At 40.3% G+C, this 25,265-nt stretch overlaps 1 protein-coding gene and 1 pseudogene across 1 annotated transcript; one reads left to right on the plus strand and one right to left on the minus strand.

Moving 5' to 3' along the window:
• Nucleotides 1-39: 39 nt before the first annotated feature.
• LOC126503271 (zinc finger protein 728-like) lies at nt 40-20,608 on the minus strand. The gene is made up of 4 exons (XM_050144831.1): nt 20,512-20,608; nt 11,632-11,758; nt 9,529-9,624; nt 40-8,708 (listed from the first exon to the last, which is right to left on the minus strand). The coding sequence occupies exons 1-4, from the start codon at nt 20,515-20,517 to the stop codon at nt 7,099-7,101; spliced, it is 1,839 nt and encodes a 612-aa protein (XP_050000788.1). The 5' UTR covers nt 20,518-20,608; the 3' UTR covers nt 40-7,098.
• Nucleotides 14,255-16,785, plus strand: LOC126503226 (hsc70-interacting protein-like; annotated as a pseudogene).
• Nucleotides 20,609-25,265: the final 4,657 nt, after the last annotated feature.

Here is a 25,265-nt window from a genome sequence, read left to right on the forward strand (position 1 = left end):
CCAAAGCCACAGAGAAACCCTGTCTTGAAAAACCAAAAAAAAAAAAAAAAAAAAAAAAAGGTTATAAGGTGTATATGTTGGACAAGATTACTGCTAGAGCCATAAGTAGGTTTCTACATAATATAAATTCACTAGTGGTGAATCAGAATGGAATTTCAATGAAAGGCATTACACAATTTATATCTGTAAGTTTTCTCAACAAAGAAAGCTTCCTGATATGAAGGTGTGTCATATAACCTATCATTGGTGTTTGTAATAGTTTCTCTTAAATATGATTTTCTCATGTTCCATGTAATCAGATTTGATTTCCTTTTGTTTTACAGGATTCCTCTCCAGTATGATCTTTTTGGTGTTAAATTGCTGATAAAAATCAATAAAGTCTTTATAATATTTTTGGAACAGTGTTTTTTTTTTTTTGTGTGTGTGTAATTGTTGAGGGTGAGGTAAGTTTGAAGAAGCTTTAAAGCCTTGTGATACTATCACCAGTAGGAAGGCTTCAGTGTTAATTATTGTACTAAGAAGATGCAAAACCTTGCAACATTCTTTATCCAGTTTGATTTCTATAGTGGTGATAAATGGCATGACCAAAAACTAATTAGGGGAGGAAGGTGGATCATTTCAGTACACTGGCAGAACATCTTCATCCATGGAAGGCAGGCCAGGAGAACACAGCAGAAATCTAAAGGCATGGCATGAACTAAAAACCATGGAGGAATGCTGTATTCTGTCTTCTTCACCCTGGCTTGGGATCAGCCAGCATTTTCATAAACCTAGGACATTCTGGTCAAGAGCACATACAACACATACAACAAGGTACAATGCCAACATCTAATAGTCTAGATTCTCCTACAGCAATTAGCATCAATAAAACGACCCACAGTGATTTCCTTGGGACATTCAGATCAAGGAATCTACACAATTGTGATTTACACATATTGCTAGGCTGTTGAGAGCAGAAGCAAATAAAGACATCAGCATTTGCATTATTCCTAATTCAATACATATTATTTGGTGTTGGCGAAGATTATAATATTATTGAAGTTTTCCCATTATTTGGGAGTGTGGAATTATATGTTGATGAAAAATAGTAATATTGAAGGCTTTTCAGAATTATTTGTGTATACAGCTTCTCTTACAAGTGTGGGGTCTCAGAGGATATTTCCAATATGAAAGTCAGATAAAACCTTGCCATAATCTTATTATTTGTAGTGTCCCTTAGCAGTATGAGCCCTACAATGCACGTATAGACATGAAGAAAACCTAAACACCTGGTCATATTCTACATTTGCATGTGTGACGTTTTCGATGCACAATGGGTGAATGATAAAGTTCTCAGCATTCCTCACATTTCTAGGGATGTTGTTTAGTATGAATATTTTTCTTCATTTATGGAAGCAATTATTAACCTGTGGGTCAAAACCCCTTTAGGGGTCAAAGACCTTTTGCCATGAGTCACCCAAGTCTATCAGTATAAAGATATTTACATCATGATTCACAACAGTAGCAAATTATTAGGTTATAAAGTAGCAAAGAAAATATTTTATGGTTGGAGTCATCACCAAATGAGGAATCCTGAAAAGCATTATCACACCATACAGTCTTGTTGTTTCCTCTGGGATAAATTCTAAAATCAGAAAATGCTGGCTGAATGGTAAAGTACATCACTGTATTCTTCACATGTCTATGGATTTCTTGTACATGGATTCTTTTGTTTTGGGTAAGGTTTGAATGATTACAAAGGCCTTATCACACACGCCCTATTTGTAGTGTTTCTATTCATGCTTTGCCCTTCTCCATATTCACGTTTGTCTCCAATATAGTCTGTAGTTTAGAACTGCGGTGTAAGTTCTAAAGGCTGCCACATACTTTACACCTGTAGGGTTTCTCTCCAAAATGAATTCTTTGATGTCCCTAAGGTTTTAGGTACCTATAATAGAAACACATATAATAAGGACATCCCACATCATTTCTCCATTTCTGTTTTTTATAAAGGAAGGTTTTAACTTTCATATAGTAAAATTACATATAATACAACAGTTATCAAGCAAGAATTAGTCACATTTAGTCTCGTTGGTATTAGGCAAAATTAAAGAAAATATACTATTTTACCTTTGTGAGTTTAAAGTTTTATATCTAATTTATCTTTCATTAAGTTTAAGACAAACTATAACTATCTGTCTTCAACTCCAAAGACCCCAGAAGGATATATTATTACCTAAGTAAACAGGAAGTGCATTGTAAGCAACCTCCAAAACTCTAGAATTGGCAGAGATATCTCACTGCCTGGACAGTCCCCCAAAGTTCTTCTATAACATTGGAACATCAGTCTTGGGTCTATAGGCTTAGCATATCTGAAAGACTTTTCTGTGAAGCACAATATTTGATGATCTGTCTTGTCTTGATTGGCAAAGTTCATCAGTTGTTTTCTTCTGTGTCCTGTAGAATGACTGGCAGACTCTTTAAAGAATCAGCCTATTGAGGTTTATTTTGGTGTTAAGTCTATTAAATCTTAGATTCCTAAGGTCCAAGTGTAAATAAAATCAATTAACTCAAGCATGTTACTTCTGCATATTCTTTATTCTGTGGGTGAAGAACCAGAGAAAAGAATGATCTCCACCAGATTTTTAGTTTTTTATACATGGTTTAAAAATCCCATAGGCAAAAACAATGATATTAACATGCATTTCAAAATCACATAAGGGAAGGTAGAATCTGATCAAGCAGCACTCTAGGAAAAGGAGACACTACCCAGAAAGGGCCAGCATTCAAGCCAGAAAACCTGATATTTCAAACCATTAGAAAAAAAATACTAAACATACGGAACCCTGGACTCACCCACTCAGAGATCTATTTGTCACTAAGCATGGACATGCTGCCATCCTATCTTCAAGAAATTCCTACATGTTTTATTATTTACAGCAGACATGTCTCACTGCTGAGGAAAGTCTAAGTTCTTAAAAACATTTAAAAGCCATATTCTGTTGGTCTTTGAAGGTTACCTATCCATCTGAAATATATCTCTGTATATCTAGAAAATCTAATTTGACTACAACATCGACTATTATAAATGACTATTAATCTATAATTTTAAATGAGCTGTATGAACATAATACCTTAAATGAGAGTAGAAATATATATATAACAAAATTGACATTAAATTTGTATCAATAAACCAAAGTCCATACCATTGTAATGTATTCATTTCTATATCATATCCCCTTCTTCTGTAGAAAGATATTGAATGTGACCATTAACCATTTATAATCAACCCCCTTTAAATAAAAACAAACATTTATAATCATTAAGAAATTTAGGCATAGTTTTCTCCAAACTATTTCCTGCTGGTGGTTGGGTAAAGTATTTTTAGAGTTCACAGAGACCTTTTTTGAAGGGAGTCTTGTTCCTTAAACCACATTAGCCTAGAAGGAACCCACAGGTTCCAATCCTCTGTGGAAACAAAAGTAGAACCTCTTTTCCAAAGTAACATATTCTGAGACTCAAATTTTGAAGTCAACATATTTTAAAATATATGTTGCTTTAGCTTTGCAGTTCCCAGAATCAAATATCTCTCTGCAGTCAAAGACTCAAAGAAATAAAAATATATGTAATCCTGACTATTTCCCATCTTTTCATGGCCCATGTTTTATTCTATTATTCCTTTAAAAACCTCAGTTTAATATTCTTAATTTTTTTTTTATCTATGACTCTACCTTTTATCTTCTTTGTCATAAGTCCAGGCACATTTATCAAACATACTTTGGCCTGTTTAGAGGCCTTTTTTTTTTTTTTTTTGAGACAGGGTTTCTCTGTAGCTTTGGAGCCTGTCCTGGCACTAGCCCTTGTAGACCAGGCTGGCCTCGAACTCACAGAGATCCTCCTGCCTCTGCCTCCCAAGTGCTAGGATTAAATATCTTTACTGTGTAGCTGTAATCTGTTTACGATCAGGAGCATTTTTTTTAAAGTGTTAAGCTGGGATGACTAAGACCAATGCTGCGGCTTTGTCTGTTGGCTGTTTCCCACTAAACATGGCAGAGGTAGGTTCACTGTCTCTGGGAGACATGTTCACTGCCTCAACTCCAGGGATGCAGTGAGTCTTTGTCCCCATTAAGTAAATAGTAGCATTTTTTTTTTTTCACAAATCCCATTTAAGTGCTCTGTAGCAGGACCTCTGAAATATCCAGAGCCATTTGGGCCATGAGCATCAACCAGGAAGTTATCTCTTAATGAAGTCACACTTCTGCTCAAAGCCAGCAGTGTCTAGCTGAAGAAAAATGCAGCTACCAAGAAACTGCAATTGACTTGTGTTTTTGTGGGTCTAGAAGCATTTATTAAAGTTTCCTCAGGTTTTTGTGGAAGTACTTTGTCAAACATTGGGTGCCATTAAGTAAACAGAAATTGCACTTTTATTTCCCAGTGGCCCAGACTCAAATAATCACACAGAAACTACGTTAATTACAACACTGACCAATGGCTCAGGCTTATTTAAAACTAACACTTTTGTGTGTGTCTGTGTTTTGAAAGTATTTTTATTTTGATTCTTTTTTTAAATTGATATTTATTGAGCTCTGCATTTTTCTCTGCTCCCCTCCCTACTACCTCTCCCCTTTCCCTTCAATCCTCCCCCAAGTTCCCCATGCTCCCAATTTACTCAGGAGATCTTGTCTTTTTATACTTTCTACTTCCCATGTAGATTAAATCTATGTAAGTCTCTCTTAGTGTCTGTATTGTTGTCTAAGTTATCTGGAATTGTGGTTTGTAGGCTGGCTTTCTTTGCTTTATGTTTAAAAACCACCTATAAGTGAGTACATGTGATAATTGTCTTTCTGTGTTTGGGTTACTGCACTCAAAATGCTTTCTAGCTCTATCCATTTTCCTGCAAAATTCAAGATGTCATTATTTTTTCTGCTGTGTAGTACTCCATTGTATAAATGTACCATTTTCCTTATCCATTCTTTGGTCGAGGGCCATTCAGGTTGTTTCCAGGTTCTGGCTATGACAAACAAGGCTGCTATGAACATAGTTGAGCACATGTCCTTGTGGCATGATTGAGCATGCTTTGGATATATACCCAAAAGTGGTATTACTGGGTCTTGAGGAAGGTTGTTTCCTAATTTTCTGAGAAATCGCCACACTGATATCCAAAGGGGTTGTATCAGCTTGCATTCCCACCAGCAACGCAGAAGTGTTCCCTTTTCCCCACAACCTCTCCACCATAAGTTGTCATCAGTGTTTTGATCTTGGTCATTCTTTCAGGTATAAGATGGAATCTCAGAGTTGTTTTGATTTGCATTTCTCTGATGACTAAGAATGTTGAGCATTTCCTTAAGTGTCTTTCAGCCATTTTAGGTACCTCTGTTGAGAGTTCTCTGTTTAGGTCTTTACTCTTGGATTATGTATTTATTTGGTGTCCAATTTCTTGAGTTCCTTGTATATTTTGGAGATCAGACCTCTGTCTGATATGGAGTTAGTGAAGATCTTTTCCCATTCTGTAGGCTGTCATTTTATCTTGTTGACCATGTCCTTTGCTTTACAGAAGCTTTTCAGTTTCAGGAGGTCCCATTTATTAATTGTTTCTCTCAGTATCTGTGCTGCTGGGGTTATATTTAGGAAATGGTTCCCTGTGCCAACACGTTTAAGTGTACTTCCCACTTTCTCTTCTATAAGGTTCAGTGTGGCTGGCTTTATGTTGAGGTCTTTGATCCATTTGGACTTGAATTTTGTGCAAGGTGATAGATATGGATCTATTTTCATTCTTCTACATGTTTAGATTCAGTTATGCCAGCACCACTCATTAAATATGCTTTCTTTATTCCATTTGATATTTTTTGCTTCTTTGTCAAGTATCAAATGTTTAAATATGTGTGGATTGATATCTGTGTCCTCTATTTGGTTCCATTGGTCCTCCTGTCTGTTCTTATGCCAATACCAGGCTGTTTTCAGTACTGTAGCTCTGTAGTAGAGTTTGAAGTCAGTGATTGTGATGCCCATAACTAACTCTTACATCTTAAATCAACCCATTTCTAATAACCTATGTATTGCCATGAGGCTGTAGCTTACTGGTAATGTTCTGGCATCTTTCTTTTTCAGTGGCTACAAGGCACCTCCTCAACTCCACCTACTCACTCGCACTCTTGATTTACTCTGCCAGGCCATTGACCAAAACAGCTTTATTCATCAACCAGTAAGGGCAACATATATACGAAAAGACATCCCATTTGTACGGTTTCTGGACAGAAGAGTCTTTATATCTTTTAGAAACTGAGAAAGTATAAAACATTTTATGAATATTGTAATGTTGGTATCATTTCTCTGAAGTTTGAACTACTTTGTCTTGAGAAATAATAGAAAGTTTATTAAAGGGTTTTTTTTTTTAAATGTTTGGCACTAATGGCATTTTTCTCCAGTATGAATTATCAGGTGTTTCAAAAGTTTTTATTAAGTGCATAAGACCTTGGCATATTCTTCACAGGCTTTCTCTCACACATAAGTTCTTAGAAGTTGTTTAAACCAGAAGTCAGGGGAAAAGCATTGCCATTCTCCACACTCATAATAGACTGGTGCTGGGAATGTGCTATGTAATTTATAAAGTCTTTGCCACATTCTTTACACTTGTAGAGTTTCACTCCAGAATGAATTCTTTGATGTCCCTTAAGGTTTTTGGTACAACTGAGCAGCCTGCCACTCTTCACGTTTGTAAGGTTTCTATCCAGTGTGAGTTCATTCGTGCTGAGCAAGGTATGGCTTTTCATAGAAGGCTTTTCCACAATCCTTATAATTGCAGGGTTTCTTTCTATTGTGGATTATCAAGTGAGAATAAATAATCCAAAAAGTTCTAAAGAACTCACCACATATTTTAGATTGCATGCTTTCTCTCCTATATGAATGCTCTTGCTTCTGAAAGTAGTAATGGAAAACAGAAAGCTTTCCCACATACTTCTCAGTTGTAGGGTTTCTCCCCTATAGGAAGTCTCTTGTGTACTTTAAGTAATGATACAGCATGGATGACCTTGCCACATACGTCAAAACACTAGGGCATCTCTTCTGTATGAATTCTCTTGTGTTCAGAAAGTCCTGATGGATGAATGACACACTCTTCACTTACAGGGTCTCTCCTGTATGAATATTCATGTGCTTAGATAGTCCTGATGGACCAGTAAAGGTCTGGTCACATACTTTACACTTGTATTTTTTCTTTCCTATATGGGTACTCTTGTGTTTAGAAAGTCCAGAAGGACGAGTAAAAGCCTTGCCACATACATCACATTTGTGGGGTTTCTCTCCTGTATGAATCCTCTTGTGTACAGAAAGTCCAGATGGACAATTGAAGGCCTTTCCGCACACTTCACACTTGTAGGGTTTGTCTCCTATATGAATCCTTTTGTGTACAGAAAGTTGTGAAGGAATATAGAAGGCCCTACCACATACATCACACTTGTAGGGCATCTCTCCTTTATGAATTTTCTTGTGTACACAAAGTCCTGATGGACCTCTGAAGGCTTTGCCACATACTTCACACTTGTAGGGCTTTTCTCCTGTATGAATCATCTTATGTATAGAAAGTCCTGATGTATTACTGAAGGCCCTGCCACACACTTCACATTTGTAGGGTTTCTCTCCGGTGTGAATTTTCTTGTGGACAGAAAGTCCTGTAGGACGTTTAAAGGCTTTGCCACACACTTCACACTTGTAGGGTTTCTCTTCTGTATGGATTTTCTTGTGGACAGAAAGTCCTGATGAAGTATTGAAGGCTTTGCCACATACTTCACACTCATAGGGTTTCTCTCCTGTATGAATCCTTTTGTGTACAAAAAGATGTGATGGAATATAGAAGCCCTTTCCACATAATTCACACTTATAAGGTTTCTCTCCTGTATGAATTCTCATGTGTTCAGAAACTCGTGACGGAAAACTGAAGGCCCTACCACATACATCACACTTGTAGGGTTTGTCTCCTGTATGACTGCTCTTGTGTTCAGATAGTACTGATAAACATTTGAAGGACTTCCCACATACCTCACACCTGTAGGGTTTCTCTTCTGTATGAATTCGCTTGTGTACAGTAAGTTGTGATGGAAAACAGAAGGCCTTGTCACATGCTTCACACTTGTAGGGTCTAATTCCTGTATGAATTCTCTTATGATCAGAAAGCCGTGATGGAGTACAGAAGCCTTTGCCACATACTTCACACTTGTAGGTTTTCTCCCCTGAATGAATCATTTTGTGTACAGAAAGTCTTGATGGAATGCAGAAGGCCTTTCCACACACTTCACACTTGTAGGGTTTCTCTCCAGTATGAACGCTTTTGTGTACAGAAAGTTGTGATCGAACATGGAAGGCCTTGCCACATACTTCACACTTGTAGGATTTCTCTCCTGTATGGATTTTCTTGTGTATAAGAAGTATTGATGGATGTTTGAAGGTTTTGCCACATACTTCACACTTGTAGGGTTTTATTCCTCTATGAATTCTCTTGTGTTCAGTAAGACGTGATGGAAAACAGAAGTCCTCAGCATATATATCACAATTGTAGGATTTCTCTCCTGTATGAAATCTCTTGTGCACACAAAGTAACGATGGAAAATGGAAGGCTTTCCCACATTCTTCACACTTACATGGCTTCATTCTTAAGTTAATTTTCTGGTGACTAATAGGTTGTGAGTTCCAAGGAAGGGTTTTGTCACATTCTTTGCCTGTATAGTATTTGTTTCCTGGTGAGCAAAAGTTAAGAAATGAATGAAAACTAAGCAAAGTTCTCTATATTTATGCTTATTTTTAAAACCAGAATATTGATTCATACCTGTAATTTACCATATAAATAATGCTACATTCAAATTTCTAAAGCTGTGTTCAGTGTAGCCTTATTTAAAAAACCATAAATTGAAATTATGTAACTTGTAGTGAAAGATGAAGACCATGACGACATAGAACATAGAAACAAATCAATATTAATGAATGTCAAACATGTAAGGAAGGCATAACATCAAGAAGAAAACAAGACTATTACGCTATTGTAAATGAGCCATTTATAGAAATAGAGAAACTTTATAACTAGATAAACACAAAGTATAACATTAGTCAAAGTTGGAAACATATGTTTTTATAGTACATATATATGCTAAATTCAGACCTTTAGTTTTGGAAGGTATGAAAGTTAGGCTGCATAACTAGAAACCTGTCGATAACAATATTCGATAATATTGTTCAAGAATTGAAGAAAGGAGGATCTCTGCACAGTTTATGAATAAATATCCACTGACCAACTTAGGAAAAATAGATCATGTTCACCCACAAATGAGAGAGTTTAGTCACTTACTGTAAACATAAGCTGACCTGATGGGAGAAGGACAGAGCGTAAGAAAATCAAAGTACCATAAATATCCACTTTTCACAGCAAAAGATACAAAAGGAGATCCTTAAAACATTATGTCCATGAGAACATTGTGAGTCAGTGTTCGTGATAAAACCTGGCTTACTGTTGGGTCTCTACCCCCCCCCCCCGTTTCCTCTGTCCCCCTCATTCCTACACACCTGTTTCCATGGCAGCTGCTGTGAGTCTCTTCATGTCTGAAGGGTCTTGTGTTTGCTCCAGAAATGTGATCAGGGAAGGCTTAGAGGAGGCAAGACCTGTTCATGGGAAAAGATAACATCATTAGTTTTTTTCTCTGGGGATAGCTGTAGTGATTAGTTGAGCAGGCCTGCTTTGTGAGGGCCGCTGCCTGGCTCCCGGCCGTGGGCTAGCTTTACCCAAAATAATTACACATAAATTGTATTCTTTTAAAAATTACCCGGCCCATTAGTTCTAGCCTCTTATTGGCTAATTCTCACATCTTTTTTTTTTTTTGGTTTTTTTCGAGACAGGGTTTCTCTATGGCTTTGGAGCCTGTCCTGGAACTAGCTCTGTAGACCAGGCTGGTCTCAAACTCACAGAAATCCGCCTGCCTCTGCCTCCCGAGTGCTGGGATTAAAGGCGTGCGCTACCACCGCCCGGCTAATTCTCACATCTTGATTAACCCATTTCTAATAATCTATGTAGCATCGCGAGGTGGTGGCTTACTGGGAAAGATTTGGCATGTCTGACCTGGCAGCTGGCTCCATGGCATCTGACCAACTATGCTTTCTTTCTCCCAGCATTCTGTTCTGTTTATTCTGCCTACCTAATTTTCTGTCCTATCAAAGAGCCAAGGCAGTTTCTTTATTAACCAATAAAAGTAACGCATAGACAGAAGACCCTCCTCCATTAGATAGCATGTCCTCTCTAGGACTGTATGTATAAGGAATGAGAAGATACAACGAGGACTGTAGAGGATTAGATGTTCATGAGTGTTGAAATAATAGGAGCAGTGGGGCTGCGTCCCCAGCACCCCGGCCGCTTGCTAGCTTATGCCCCGAAATAACAACACACAAACTGTATTCATTTAAGCACTGCTTGGCCCATTTCTTTCTAGCCTCTTCTAGGCTAATTCTCGCACCTGGACTAGCCCATTTCTAATAATGTGTGTAAGTACCCCAAGGTGCGCTTACCGGGAAGATTCTAGCCTACATCCATCCTGGGTGGGAGCTTCATCGCGTGTGCCCAGGAGAGCGAAGCAGGGCCTCTGCTCCAAAGAGCAGAGCTGTCGAGTCTGAGCTCACTTCCTCTTCCTCCCAGCATCCTATTCTGTTTACTCCTCCCACCTATGTTTTAACCTATCAGGGCCAAGAAGTTTCTTTATTGCTTAACCAATGAAATCAACAGATTGATATATGACACTCCCACATCACATGAGTTTCCTGACGGGCACATCAGAATGCTTAGGAAGAATTTAGGATTTTCAGGTCTTTAGTTAGCTTCATGTCCCTCAGTTACAAGAAGAAATATTAAAACCGAAGAGTGCGATATTCTTTTTATCATATAAGCTTCCCACTCACGCCATTTAATTTCTAACATTACCACCAATATAAAGGATACCTCTATAAAAAGGATGGGAAGCTGCTATGAACATGAAAAGAAATAAAATTATTCTAAGGTATAGGAATATTCTCTTCAGTTTTCCTTAAAATTTGCCCCATAAATTTCATTGTTGGAAGCACAAGCACCCTTGAGATACTGTAGAAAGAAATCAAGTTTGATGCTGACAGTTAATTAAGAGCTCACCATGGAAGATTCCCCCACGCACGTTGTAGAATTTTACCTTAAGCTGTGTTTCTTTTCTTCATGCTCTGGAACATTTGTTTAACGATGCAAAGATATGTTACATTTGTTTGAGTAAATGAACTTCACTTGCAGTCAGGATGCTGAGTCAGCAATTAGCTGACAGGAAGTGGGAGGGAGAAGCCAGGTGGAGAAGGGTTTTTAAACAGGGGTGAGGAGAAGAATGAGGGCTTTTTATTAGACACAAGCAAGGAGAGGAGTTAGCTGCTATTGAGCCTCTCTGAGGAGCAGAGTTCCACCTGAACCTTTGAATCTTGAGTTCTTTAGAAGGCCAGGGATTTCGAGAAGTTCCCTCACAACTTTGAGAGACTCTGCCTGAGGGAACTCTCTCTCAGGCTGCAGCTCTGGTGACTTAACCACTGTTGGCAGTGGCAGAATTGCACTTCCTAATTAGAACAGCCATTGATTAAAAGGCAGCATCAATTGAAAGGGCAACATACCCAGGAACACGAGGTTGCTGTAATTCTCCAGTATCACATCCCTGTACAGATTCCACTGATCAGGGCCCAGGTATTCACCCTCCTCTGCAGAGAAAACAATGGCCACATCCCTGAAAGACAGCATTTCCTGAAACAAATAAGAAAAATGAATGCTAATTAAAACTGCCAGGGAAAACACAAATAACAAGAGGCATATGTACTTCTAGATATTAATCTAAAGGTCACTCCGAGTGAGAAGAGAGCTAGAGCCTTTCTGACATAGGTCAGTCATGTCCCTAACGTAAGTCTGATGCAGTACTGTGATGATACACAGGACTCATCATTAAGGAAAGTGAATGACAGAAGATCCTAGAAACTTCCATGGATATCCTACTTTTAAGAACCATACAATGGAGAGCGAGTATCTACAAAAGAGTATTGTTGAGGCTGGAGAGATGGTTCGGTAGTAAAAAGCACTGACTGCTCTTCCAAAGCACCTGGAATTGATTCCCAGCAGCCATGGCTGCTCAGAACTGCCTGTAACTCCAGTTCCAGAGGCTCAATCTCTTACACAAGGACACTAGCATTCTCACCATGCACACAACATAAATCTATCCATCCATCCATCCATCCATCCATCCATCCATCCATATATACATAATAAAATTTTGAAATAAAACATGCATTTTGTCCCATTCTTATAATATTCCACACATAATGTATATTTCTCACAGTAGATAACCAAGGTGATGGAAAGGGTACTGCTCAGCTCAATATGAACAATCAAAAATGATAAATACAATGAAGATGCAGATCTGATGAAGCAACTCTGGGCTGAGGTTTGGCTTTTATGTACAGAGTGATGCAAATGACTGTGTATCAAGGGGCATGAGTTTCAGCCATCAAGGGGAAGATGAATAAATGAACAATCTGTAGACAAAATGGAATCACAAGTATTTTAACAAATTTCTAATGAGGCAATTTAGCAGTAAGTTCAATCACTGCGGGGACTTACACTGACTCAACTTTCTCAGATGCCCTGGTAAAAAGACCAAGGGAATGATGTAGAAGGCATAGCTTACAGAAAGCATTAGAGGAACCAGAATTGTTAGACATGAAGGATATATTTCTTCAGTCAAAGAAAATGACTGATGTCTGTTCACTAGGAAACCTGGAATGGATGTTGTCTAAAACCGTGGTGATCTTCTGCTAGTGTATGGATTGCAACATCACCTGAATCTCACCTCCACCCCAAATCCTCAGCATTGCTCAGGCTCTCATTCTGAGCTTTGTCTCTCCGGGCATAAAGCCCTCCTTATGAAAGTGGTCCCACGAAATTTGCATTCTCAGTCAATAGAAACCAGGCTTATGCTTATTACAAATCTATCCTCCTCAGGCCCTTGCCCTAAACTCTGTTCCTCTGTGAAGAGAACCCATTTTAGGGTAAAGGTCCCAGGTGCCTCACCAGAGAAATGTACATTTCAATGGAGTTTCAATGTAGCCATGCCCAAAGCTTTGTTGCCATAATTTTAAATGGAAACCTTTTAAACCTGTGTTTAAAGGTGTAAAAAAATAAACGGCTTGGTCAAACTCAAGAAATTTTTGACCCAGTGCCAGCTAATGTGGTGCTGACCCTGGTTTCATTCTTAACTTCATGTGGATATTTTCTGTGACAGCAATAAAGCCTGGAGGAACAATGACAATGTGGGGCTGGGGCCAAGAGTTAAGGAATTAGGGACAAACTGACAAAGAACTCACTTAAAAGAATTCATGATCTCAAATGAGAGAGTGGGATAAATACAGGTTCTTCTCAGGACCCGGTGACAGCGTTTTACACTTATTGAAATATTTGTTAAGATCCCAAGGAACAAAATACTCAGAGCAATACCTCTTCCACTTTATACTCATAGGAACTAAGGTAACAAGAGGCCACAAAAGAGGAGAGAAGAATCCTTGTCAATTATTTTTTTGCAAACCACAAGAAATAGAAACAAACACACACAAAATGAACTAACAAAACATAAATAACCTTTTTCCCTTGCTGGACACATCTTGGCAGGTCACAGCAAGGCTCCGTGTACTAAGGAGCTCCTGCTTGGTTTTCAGGTTTAGTCTTCCTGAACAGTTTTGATTGGAACTCAAAGCCCTTTGGCCACGTGGGCCTTTTCTCCCAATGGGATGCAAAGTGTGGCCTCCATAACACCCAAGGTCTAAGAAATGGTGGGCGGGGCTCTGCTGCTACAGCTTGAGCCAACCTGGCTACTGCAGAGCTTAGATTTTGATGTTGTTATTTGCTTATTCTTGTTAGTTTATTTTGTCTATCCCACAGAGTGGTAATAACTCAGCATAGATTGCTTAATGGTCCCTTCTTGATGAAAATTAAAATAGGCACAGTTTCTAGTACCAGAACAATTACAATTAGGAATAAAACCTGAAACCAACACTGTATAAGTTCCCAGAGTTATTAGTCCTGCAATATATGGACAATATTCTCTTCGGCTCATCTGTCAAATCCATACTTAAATGACTGCTTAATTTTCATGGTAAAGAAACTAAAACAACAAAATGTATAATTTTGTGCTATTTCAACCGGGTAAATACTAACCTGCCAATCACTACTAATGATTTGGCTCTGCGCTTCAAGATGCTTTCTGAAAGCTTTCCTTCTAAGAAACGTAACACCCGAACCAGAGCAGGTTATTAGCTTGTTAAGTAATGTTGTTAGGTAGCTCATAGATTTAATCCTTTATTGGTAAAGAACTTCAGTGAGTATTACACCACTAAATACAATTCAGTATGGTTATCTGTTCTGTACTAATAACTGGCAGGTTGCAGTATAATCTTACTCAGGATCCATAATCACTGTGTGGTTTGAGCAGGCATGGTCCCCATGGATTCTTGTGTTTGAACGCTTGGCCCACAGGGAATAGCACTGTTAGGAGGTGTGGCCTTGACAGTGTGTCACTGTGGAGTCAGGCTTTGATATCTCATACATGCTCAAGCCAAACCCAATTCTTTCTGCCTGAGGATCAAAATGTAGAACTCTCACCTCCTTCTCCAGCACCATGCCTGTCTGCCACCCACAATAATAATAATGGGCTAAAGCTGTGGAACCATAAGCTCACCCCAAATATGTTTTCCTTTGTAAGAACTGCCATGATCATGGAGTCTATTCACAGCACAGAAACCATAACTAAGACAATCATCATCCAAAGGATACCATTTAAAAATCGTTTTCAATAGCCCATGGGTGTTGCCTAAAATTACATCTAAAAATCTTATAGAGATTATTTTCAGTGTTTTTATAAATGGCTTTTCAAAAGGACAAGGAGTCTACTCTTTATATCCAAATTCTGCATACTCCACAGAAAATATTTTACCCATTCCTGGGTTACATAGCTCAGCAGTCTAAAGGTGCTATTATCAGTCATCTTTATTAAGTATTTTCCAACCACTGAGTATTTTGACTTACCTCATGTATAAACTAGCACATGATGCATTGAAATATCTCTCTGTTCTCTATAAGTTCTTAAATTAGAATTAATAAATTCATTCGAGTGTAAGAGGATCCGAGCGTCCTGCACACTGAGGAAATGCGTTTCCTGAGGGAGTGGGTGGAGAGAATTATTATTGGTTTGAGATAGGCTCTCACCATGTAGCTCTGCATACTGAGAACTTGTATAAACCAGACTGGCCTCAAATTCCCAGAGATCCACCTGTTTCCGCCAGCATGGGAGGTTAAGTACCACCTGCTATGCATAAGGCTAAATCAGAAGAAAATGTCAAGGAAGAAAAAAAGAGATAATAAGACAGAGGAAAGCATAAAGGCGGACAAACCATCCAGTGAGGAGAGTGATCTAGAAATTGACAATGAAGGTGTACTTGAGCCGGACCCTGATGTCTCTCAAGAGATGGGAGATGAAAATGCAGAGATAACCGCGGAGATGATGGATCAGGCAAATGAAAAGAAGGGGGCTGCCACTGAAGCCCTAAATGATGGTGAGCTGCAGAAAGCTATTGCCTTGTTCACTGATGCCGTCAAGCTAAATCCTCGCTTGGCTATTCTGTATGCCAAGAGAGCCAGTGTGTTTGTTAAATTACAGAAGCCAAATGCTGCTATCCGAGACTGGGACAGAGCCATTGAGATAAACCCTGATTCAGCTCAGCCATTCACCTGGTGGGGGAAAGCACAAGACTCCTGGGTCACTGGGAAGAAGCAGCTCATGACCTAGCCCTGGCCTGTAAACTGGACTATGACGAGGATGCCAGTGCAATGCTGAAAGAGGTTCAATGCTGAACATCGGAGAAAATATGAGCGAAAACGTGAAGAGCGAGAGATAAAAGAAAGAATAGAAAGGGTGAAGAAGGCTCGAGAAGAGCATGAAAGAGCCCAAAGGGAAGAGGAAGCCAGAAGCCAGTCTGGGGCTCAGTACGGCTCTTTCCCAGGTGGTTTTCCTGGAGGAATGCCTGGAATGGGAGGGGCATGCCTGGAATGGGAGGGGCCTGCCTGGAATGGGAGGGGCATGCCTGGAATGGGAGGGGCATGCCTGGAATGGGAGGGGCATGCCTGGAATGGCAGGAATGCCTGGACTCAAAGAAATCCTCAGTGACCCTGAGGTTCTTGCAGCAAAGCAGGATCCAGAAGTCGTGGTGGCTTTCCAGGATGTGGCCCAAACCCCAGCAAATATGTCAAAATATCAGAGCAACCCAAAGGTTATGAATCTCATTGGTAAATTGTCAGGCAAGTTTGGAGGTCAAGTGTAATGTCAAACAGAGCCCTTGCTGAATGAAGAGCAGCTTAGCTCACTCACTGGATGTTGTGATAATACAAGCCAGTGTACCTCTGACCTCATCAGGAGAGCTGGGGTGCTTCGAAGACTATCCCTACCCTTCTGCATCAAATGCGGCTGAAGTATTTTACAGGGGTTTGCCATTAGGGTCTTCATTCAGATAATGTTTTCCTACTAGGGATTATAAACACTTTTCACCCTTAAACATATTTTAAAAATTTAAGGGGTATTAATTTCTCCATTTTTCTTTACTAATCTCTTTGGGTTTTTTCCTTTGAGTTACTGGGCAAGAAAGCTGAATATGGTCAACTTACTGCTCTCATGAATGGAAATAAAGATTTGTTAGTGGGAAGTAAATAAAACTCTTTTAAGTTGAAAATAAATAAATTCATTCAAAATGGTAAAGAAAAAACAAAAATTCAGCTTAAACTTGTAACAATAGGCTGATAGTTAAATCTATAAATAGGTCATTTTAATTTACTGCAGTATACGACACACGTGATTCAACTCTTGCTTAGGAAAATGGGTCTACTAGATAACATTATAAAAAACAGATGTTTTTAAATAATATTCAAGTGACTTGACTCCACTTGGCTGATGACCTCATCAGGATAAAAACAACCATGTGGCTAGCAGCCATGTTTGGAAAGATTAAAGAACACTTGTCATGTGACTACACTGTGATTTGGATCATGGGATATAACCATCTAAGGCAGCACCTATAAAACTTCTTAGTCCATCCATGCCCTTAATGTATTGTTGTATTTTCTTTGTAGACTGAGCAGACAACAGCGTGTCCCCAAGGTATTTTAGATTAGAATAGATTTTTATATAACATTAAATTCCTTAGGTTATAATGATATATTCAAGCTAACAAAAAAACCGACTGACAGATGTATGTCCAACAATTTATGTCTTTGTTAACTGTGTAGCCACTTATTTCCTTGTTAACACAAAGCCATGCCCAACTATGATGCTTATAAATTGTAGCAATGACCTTCATGGTGAGATAACCCTATGGGTGCAGTAGTGGCACCCATGCCATGGTGGCAATGAACATCTTTTTAACTGGATTAAGATCTGCTCAACAAGAGGAGGATCATTCCTGGTTCAGGAAACCTAGCCAACATCGTAGAGCTAGTGAAGTCAAGGAACTTGGAGGAGAATCTGCAACTACCAGTTTATTAATTCAGCATAATCCCTAATTATATTCTAAGGATTTGACGTTCCACTCACAGGTAAATATAGTAGTCACCCCTTTTCTTTACAGCAGGTAGAGACCCATGTAGAAAACCACAACCAAACAAGATGAGGAACTGTAAGATGTGGACAGCACAGCTCCTACATCTAAGGCACAGCTATCCCTTCAAAGGAGGGCACAGAAAGCTGTGAGAGCCAGAGGAGTCGGGGTTCTTGTTGAGAGACTGTCTCCTCAAGGTGAGAGAAGTTATGCCCAGAGTCTCACCAAATGACTTCAAAGATGAGCTGAAAAGGATGACACCAGCAAACACGGCAATGCAGAATGGGAGGGATGCGAGCGAGGCCTCAACGTCACACAAAGAACTAGAGCCAATGAAGCGATGCTAAGAGAACCAGAAGTCGTCTTCCCAAGGGAAGAGCACAATAATTGGTTATTTCAATGCCGAACAGTTACATACACGAGTAAGATTGTACACTCCAAGCAAATACATACATATGCGTGTATTCATATATGCATATGTAAGTACATATATATATATATATCTGCATATGTAACAACAGTTAATGAAAGAGACTATGAATGTAAAGTTTAAACGCTCAGTATACAGTTACCGATTGTACCTAACGAATAGTACATGGACTTGAACCTGGAAACACTGCGTTGACTTCTCTTCCATCTGGCATGTATTTAAATAGTTACCACGAAAAAGAGAACAATTGGATACAGTCTTTGATAGTCAGGTAGACAAACTGACACATACTCTTACACTCAAAATATGTCACTTCAGTTGGACACTGTCCTTGGAGAAAACTGACCAAAATGTTTTACTGTAAAAGCAGAAAATGATGACAAACTGCTTCTCAGGTGTATTCCTTTGTTTCTGACTCTCAGCAAAACCGGTCCAAAAGACTCCTGCATCTTCTCTCCGTGGCCTCTGACAGATACACAGTCATCGCCAGGAAACACATCTCAATACCCAAACACAAGGTCCCTTCAAGAGTTTACCCAGATTTGTTGAACATGACAGGTTACCACCTGAGTTTGTAAAGACCAGTAACTCCATCCACATCATCACTCACACTGACAGGAATCAGGATAAGAGCCTGGGAGGAAAGGGCAGGACTGCACACTGAGGGAGGCTGGACGCCTTCCCAGGGGAGAGGAAGGAATCCCACGTTCACAGTTTACTGCCTGGATGGTGGCAATACCACACGTGAAGGACAGTGGTAAGTGTGGTTGTATTACCATTCGCTGAGCCGGAATTCTCATCTGGAAAAATTCAGGTAATGTTAGAAGAAAGAACCATGATGTTATGATAGAAAATAATGATGAATATGCAAAGATAACAAACATTCCCTGCAAATCCAGAGAAAGTGTCAAATAGGCAAAGGAGATAGATGTTCCTTCCCGATAGAAGCATCTAGTCATCCACATATGATGAACTAACAAAAGGATGTTAGTGAAAAAAATGGGCCGTTTCTCCCCTCTGCTGAGGAAAAACCCTCTTATACACTGTAAAGATTTGTTACTAGAACTGGTCTAAAATGCTGATTGGGCAGTAGCCAGGCAGAAGGTATGGAACGGGCAACCAACTGAAGGTGAAGGGCAGGGTCTGAGGAGTCTGCCAGTAGACTCAGAAGGAGCAGGAGATTAATGTTCCATATTAATAAAGATACTGCCTTGTGGCAGGGGGCAAATAAGGAATATGGGTTAATTTAAAATGTAAGAGTTAATAAATAAGCCTGAGCTATTGGCAGAGAATATTGAATCATATTCACGGTGATTTGTTATTTGGGAACTGCCTGGGGGAGAGACACATCCGCCTACACCCCTCCTTTCAGAGATATCCAAGCCTCCTCCTGTCAATCATGAGGCCCATTTATCTCATCACCCCAAGTCCTCTCTCACGTCTGAAAAGGAGTCGAAATTTCCAACATCACCGTCTCAAAAGGAACTGGATGCAGCATTACTCTCAGTATGTTTCACTCTGCAATGTGAAGTTCGTAATTATCTGGATTCAGCAAAGACAGGTTCATACTGACAACAAGATTATCCTGTGCGTACGTGGGAGTGGAATGTGAGGATTCTGATCACAAGAGCGTATATAACATTTCTGTTCCACCAGAGGCTTCCATAAATATCAAAATTCATTCCAAGGAAAGGAACTAACATCCCATACAGGAACTGTCTCACAGTACTCTGTCCCTGGAAACTAGGAACTTTAGGAACAGAGGTGAGCTTACTAAAGTATGGCAGGGTATAGGTGTTCTATAAAGTATAGGTAGAGCCAGGTGTGGTGGGACACGCCTTTAATCCCAGTACTCTGGGAGGCAGAGGCAAGGGGATCTCTGTGAGTTCAAAGCCATCCTGATCTACAGAGTGAGTTCCAGAATAACCAGAGGTGTTACACAGAAAAAGCCTATCTCGGGGGGAAAAAAAAGACAAAAATAAAACAAAACAAAACAAAACAAAACAACAACAAAAAAACAAGAGGGAGAAAGAGAAAAAGAAGAAAAAAAAATATTATAGGTGACCACCCTTTCTGGAAGTACTGAGAAATCTGACTATTGCCATGTGACCCAGAGTCAGCTAAGGGGGAGCATGCTTCTCCAGCCAAGCAGCAAAGTGAGCTCCCTTCAGCTCCTCAAGCACCAGAAGCACGGGTGGGCTTGGGCAGCAGTGGTGTCCTAGGAGACAGCACACTTACAGCACATGGCTTTGGTGTGGCGCCCTCTCTCCCCTGTCAAACCCGCACCCGTGTGCAGCGGCCCAGCCTAGCTCAGCACAGCATCTCCAGGTCAGCTTCTCCCGCCTCCCTGCTAAGCAGCCCAAGTCAGCAACCTCCATGCCGGACCCGCCACCTTGCACAGTCCCTCAGATCTGCAGGACGGCGCTGCACCCTGCACCAACCTCCATGTCAGGGATCCAAGCCCAGCGCTGAGAAGAACACTCGCATAAGTTAGGGGAGAAGGTTAAGTTAGAAGACTGAAAGCGGAAGTTCGTTATCCACAGCCCCTTCTTGTGATGTCACGGTGGTCGAGACTACATTTCCCATAATTCAGCGCGAAGGGCTTCCGGGAACCCACAGAAGTTGATTCACTGCATCGGGGCAAAGTTAGAAAGGAAAACAGGCTCGAGCACAGGAACCCCCATAGGGGATCGGGCTGTTTCAGTCCTGCTATCTCAGCACCCGCTGTTAGCCTGTGAGCCCAGCCTTCCACAGTGATGTTTACCACTAGTATTTCCTAGTTATTTCCGCTAATACCTGTGAGTTTAAAGCTCAGGTCTACTTAGTGTGGGATCAACTGCAGCATGAAAACGAACATTGGTCTGTTTTACTAAAAATAAGGAAGCAGGAAGCTAATGTAGGACTAAGCATCATCTCTTCAAGATGCTTTTTGAAACCATCCTTGGTAATCCTGCCGCTCATATAGCGTCTCGGGTGCTTAAGACAGAAGACTCAGAAAACAAGGCTAACAAGGATAATTTATAGACGCGTTTTATCTGAACACACGGTAGAGAATGGACAGGGCTAGCTTAGGGGTAAGGGCTATGCCACTTGACTATAATGAAGGTGGCTTTGGTTTAATACCCAGTAACAAAAATAAATAATCCTTGTCCTCCTGTGTTGACACCCAGTGTGAGCCAGACGTGGATCAGACTCCAGGGCCGGCATAGGGTTCATATGAACGCTGGAATCCACGCGTTGAAGGGCTTGGGTCAGGGCCACGGAGATGGTTAAAGTCAATGAACAAAATGAAATGTACGGAACTCTGACGTTTACTAGCAGGGAATTTCCAGAATCCATCTAACGATCTTTCCATCTGTCTGTAAATTCTTTGCCCACACTTAAACCCATTAACTTGTGTAATAAATATGATTCTGCCCACAACCACCTCACCCACTTCTCCCTGACTTTTCACAAACTCGGGCACATAGTCTCCACCAGCTGTGCCCTGAGCACTTGATTTCCTCCTCTGCACCTCCTGCAAGGGGCACAGCTCCTGGGATCACACTGAAGTGTGCACCATCTACTGGTCCATCGTGCGTTGTGGGATTTCTCTCTGCCTTCAGTTTGATGTTCCTCATTGAATTTTCTCTCTCTCCTCCGATCCTGACATTGTTCATCTTTGACACTATCTTGAACACCAATGGTATCTGTTTTGACCTTCCCTCATTTGTGCTAAGCAGAACACTGCGATGATTCCTCCTCGAATACCAAGGTGTCAGAAATACATTCTTAGGACCATGGATTGCACTCACTGTCGTGAAGAAGCTACATGGAATCATGGAGTACTGAGAATATCCATCTCTTCTTTGGAAGATTTCGGTGCATTGCATGCTTGAGACAAAGACACAAACCCCGTCACAAGGAAGATTTCATGTTCCCATGATGGATACCGATTCACAGTGAAGCTGTTTCTGAACAGACACTGTGGGAAGTTTCATATTATTTCCTAATTCCAAGTATTATGTTCAGCCCAGTGATGCAGAACAGCTTACCCGCCTTAGAGAAACTAGTTAACAACCAGTGCCTCCACCTGGACATTTGATTGACAAGCCTGTCTGTTCTGTCTTACTTAGTGTTGAAGTGAAGGCATTGTCAGCAACCTTAAGACTTACCATTTCTCAGCCCAGTTTGGTTTCCAATATGGGTGTGTGACTGTGTGCATGTGTGTGTTTGAGCGTGTGCACATGTCTGTTACATGGAAGCATGACAGGGAAGGTGCTGTGTCACATGAGGTGTACTGAGGATGCAGCATTCATTGACACCTCTTCAGCTTGGTACAGGCATAAAAACAGACAGGAGGACCAATGGGACTGACCAAAGACCCAGATATTAATCCACACACCTTCGAGCACAAGATTTTTGACAAAGCAAAAAATATACAGTGGAAAAAAGTAAGCATATTTAACAAATGGTGCTGGCATAACTGGATATCAACACATAGAAGAATGAAAATAGATGCATATCTATCACCATGCACAAAACTCAAGTCCAAATGGATCAAGTCCACACTGAACCTGATAGAAGAGAAAGTGGGAAGTACACTTGAACACATTGGCAAAGGACACCACTTTGTAAATAAAACCCCAGCAGCACAGACAATGAGAGAAACAATTAATAAATGGGACCTCCTGAAACTGAAAAGCTTCTGTAAAGCAAAGGACACAGTCAACAAGACAAAACGACAGCCTACAGAATGGGAAAAGATCTTCACTAACCCCTCATCAGACAGAGGACTGATATCCTGTCTGATTGACAAACAAATTTTAAACACAAAACAAAGCAAATCAAATAATTTTAACTTATATGACCATGAGCAGAAAATGCTGTACTCTCCTCAGGGATCCAACATGAAGACGTCCAGGTTAATCTATGCTTTTCCACAGAGCACCAAGCATAATCTAGAATTTTTTATGAAATAAATAGAAATCAAATGTGCCCAAATCAAGAGTAGGGAAGTAAGATTATTCACTTTCACACGTGACATTTTTCTATATGCAGTAAACACCAACATTTATGAATAATAATTCAGAAATTTCAGGATATGAAAATCTACATATAAAAATATGAAATAATTTTAATTGCTTCCAGAATAGCAACATGTCTCACAATAAAATCAAGGAGATAATTTCATACATGGGAGCACCAAAAATAATACATTCAAATAAATTAAACCAAGAAAGTGAAAAACTGGCAAAATGGAAATTATAAAATATTGATGAAAGAACCAAACAAGACACAAATGGATTACAATACATATTCTGTGTGTGGACTTGAAGAATTTGGGGGTTGAAATAACCTCACTATCTAATCAGAGAAGTGTAATAAACAGTTTTACCCCATTGTGAACACGGGTACAGAATAAAAACATGTCTGAGCAACATGTTCCAATAGTGATATCATGGCACAACTTATGAGACTTCCTACCCATGTTTGGACTGGATTGAAAGTCACTGTGGTAGATGCTTATATTTCATAGTGTGAGTTGGCTCATAAGCCTGTGCTGGGCTAGGGCAGAGCCTACTCCTATCACTGTGGTAATGGGCAAAGTGATAAACTCTTCCAAGGTCATACCTACACAGTAGGCTGTGGTTCCCTTTCTTCCTCGGGTTCATCAGCCACTACCAGCAAGGAGGGAGGGAGCAGAGGCGGGAAACAGGGTCGGCTGTGGATGTGTTGGAGAGAACCCTCCAGGAGATGACTTCAGTGAGACAAGGCAACTTTATTTCAGAGTATAGGAAACGCGCAGGATTGGGAAGCCCGGAGACAATTGCATTATGTGGCATACTCCTATCGTAAAGCTGGGTTAGCGGCAGCATCGTTCTATGAATTAGCTAGAGCATACTACTCAATTACCATGTGTTCCACAGGGGCAGGGAGGGGAGCATTTGCAGGGAACTATGTCAAAGGTCATCCTTGAGATAAGTCAGGCACCCAGACCTAGAGACATCCTCTAACTAGGAGCAGGTAGAGAGCAGAAGGCCGCGCTGGAGAGTGAGTCCGCCATGTTGTTGAGCTTGACTGCAACTTCTGACCAGCAGGGCCTCCCAACAGTTAATCCACATCAGAAAAAATTAATACTGCAGTAGTTGGTATAAACACAGAGACTTATAGCTGGTCAAAATGCATGGATAGCAGATTGCTGTGTGCTTAGCTCTAATTGAGATACCTATGTCATATCTGACACTCAAGGCTTAGCAATCCTCAAGGTGGATAAGCTGGAAAGAGTGGAAGAGCCAGGAACAGTAGGTGTGTGCGGCAGCTCTGCAGGATGTGCAGGGAATGTCTAGGTTGTCACAAGTGTAAACTTCAAGTGGTTGTGACTACAAGCACAAGATCTGCGGAAGAGTCAACAAAACACCCGTATTTGATAGTGCAGTGCTTTTAAGCGCCTCACCCACCCGATGAGGTATTGGTAATAAATGGTAGGGGAGCTAGTGGAGCAGTCTGAGGGGCTTCCTGTCCTTCAGTCAGTTGTCCAAATCTTGGCTCAAAACCTTAGCAGTAAAAAGACTCTGCATTTTTAAGAAAACGTGATGGAGTTTGTAAAGAAAACGAAGGTAGGAATAGGGAGTAATTTATAAGGAAGGAATGGGGAGGAGATTTGACCAAAACAACTTTTATATCTATATGAAATTTTGAAAAATAAAAAATACATAAACTAAGTATAATACGACTTTTGAGAATATTCAAACCTGACCTGGCCAATGTGATTTCAGTCCATGACTTTGGGTGTTGCAAGCTCGCAGAGATATTATCTTACTAAGAGGGAATGATGGGCAGGCAAAGGAGCAGGATCCCTCAGCATCTCTGCTTCAGTGTCAGCTCAGGGAAGAAAAAGTAGATGTCTCACTGGAGGTGAGATAAGATGGGGCCGGCCTCACCCTGCATCTTCTTCTTGGATTTGCTGTGTCTACAAGAGAGGAACTATGAACAGCTGGCTTTTCTAACATCTGTTTCTTTCCTTCTGCATACATCGTTAATATGACTACATTGACACTTATTGCCAGTTAAAGCCACTAGTCAGAATAAATGAAGAAGATCTCTACACACTGACAAACATGACATAACTATCACAAGTATTTTCACGTCAAATCATGAGGTCTCTGATTTTATATAGATAACTTTGGAAAGCATGGAAGTTCACGTTGTTCAA

Source organism: Alexandromys fortis, unplaced genomic scaffold, assembly GCF_014885135.2.
Source record: "Alexandromys fortis isolate MF-2015 unplaced genomic scaffold, M_Fortis_MF-2015_v1.1 scaffold_52, whole genome shotgun sequence".
In the NCBI taxonomy this organism is placed as follows: Eukaryota; Metazoa; Chordata; class Mammalia; order Rodentia; family Cricetidae; genus Alexandromys; species Alexandromys fortis.

Bases quoted from the DNA above. Each gene is read 5' to 3' on its own strand.
- LOC126503271 (XM_050144831.1), bottom strand. The intron at 9,625-11,631 runs GTATGTTGCCCT...TCCCATGAACAG, and splicing joins CAGCAACCTCGTGTTCCTGG to GTCTTGCCTCCTCTAAGCCT. The intron at 8,709-9,528 runs GTGTGTAGGAAT...TTTGCTCACCAG, and splicing joins AGCAGCTGCCATGGAAACAG to GAAACAAATACTATACAGGC.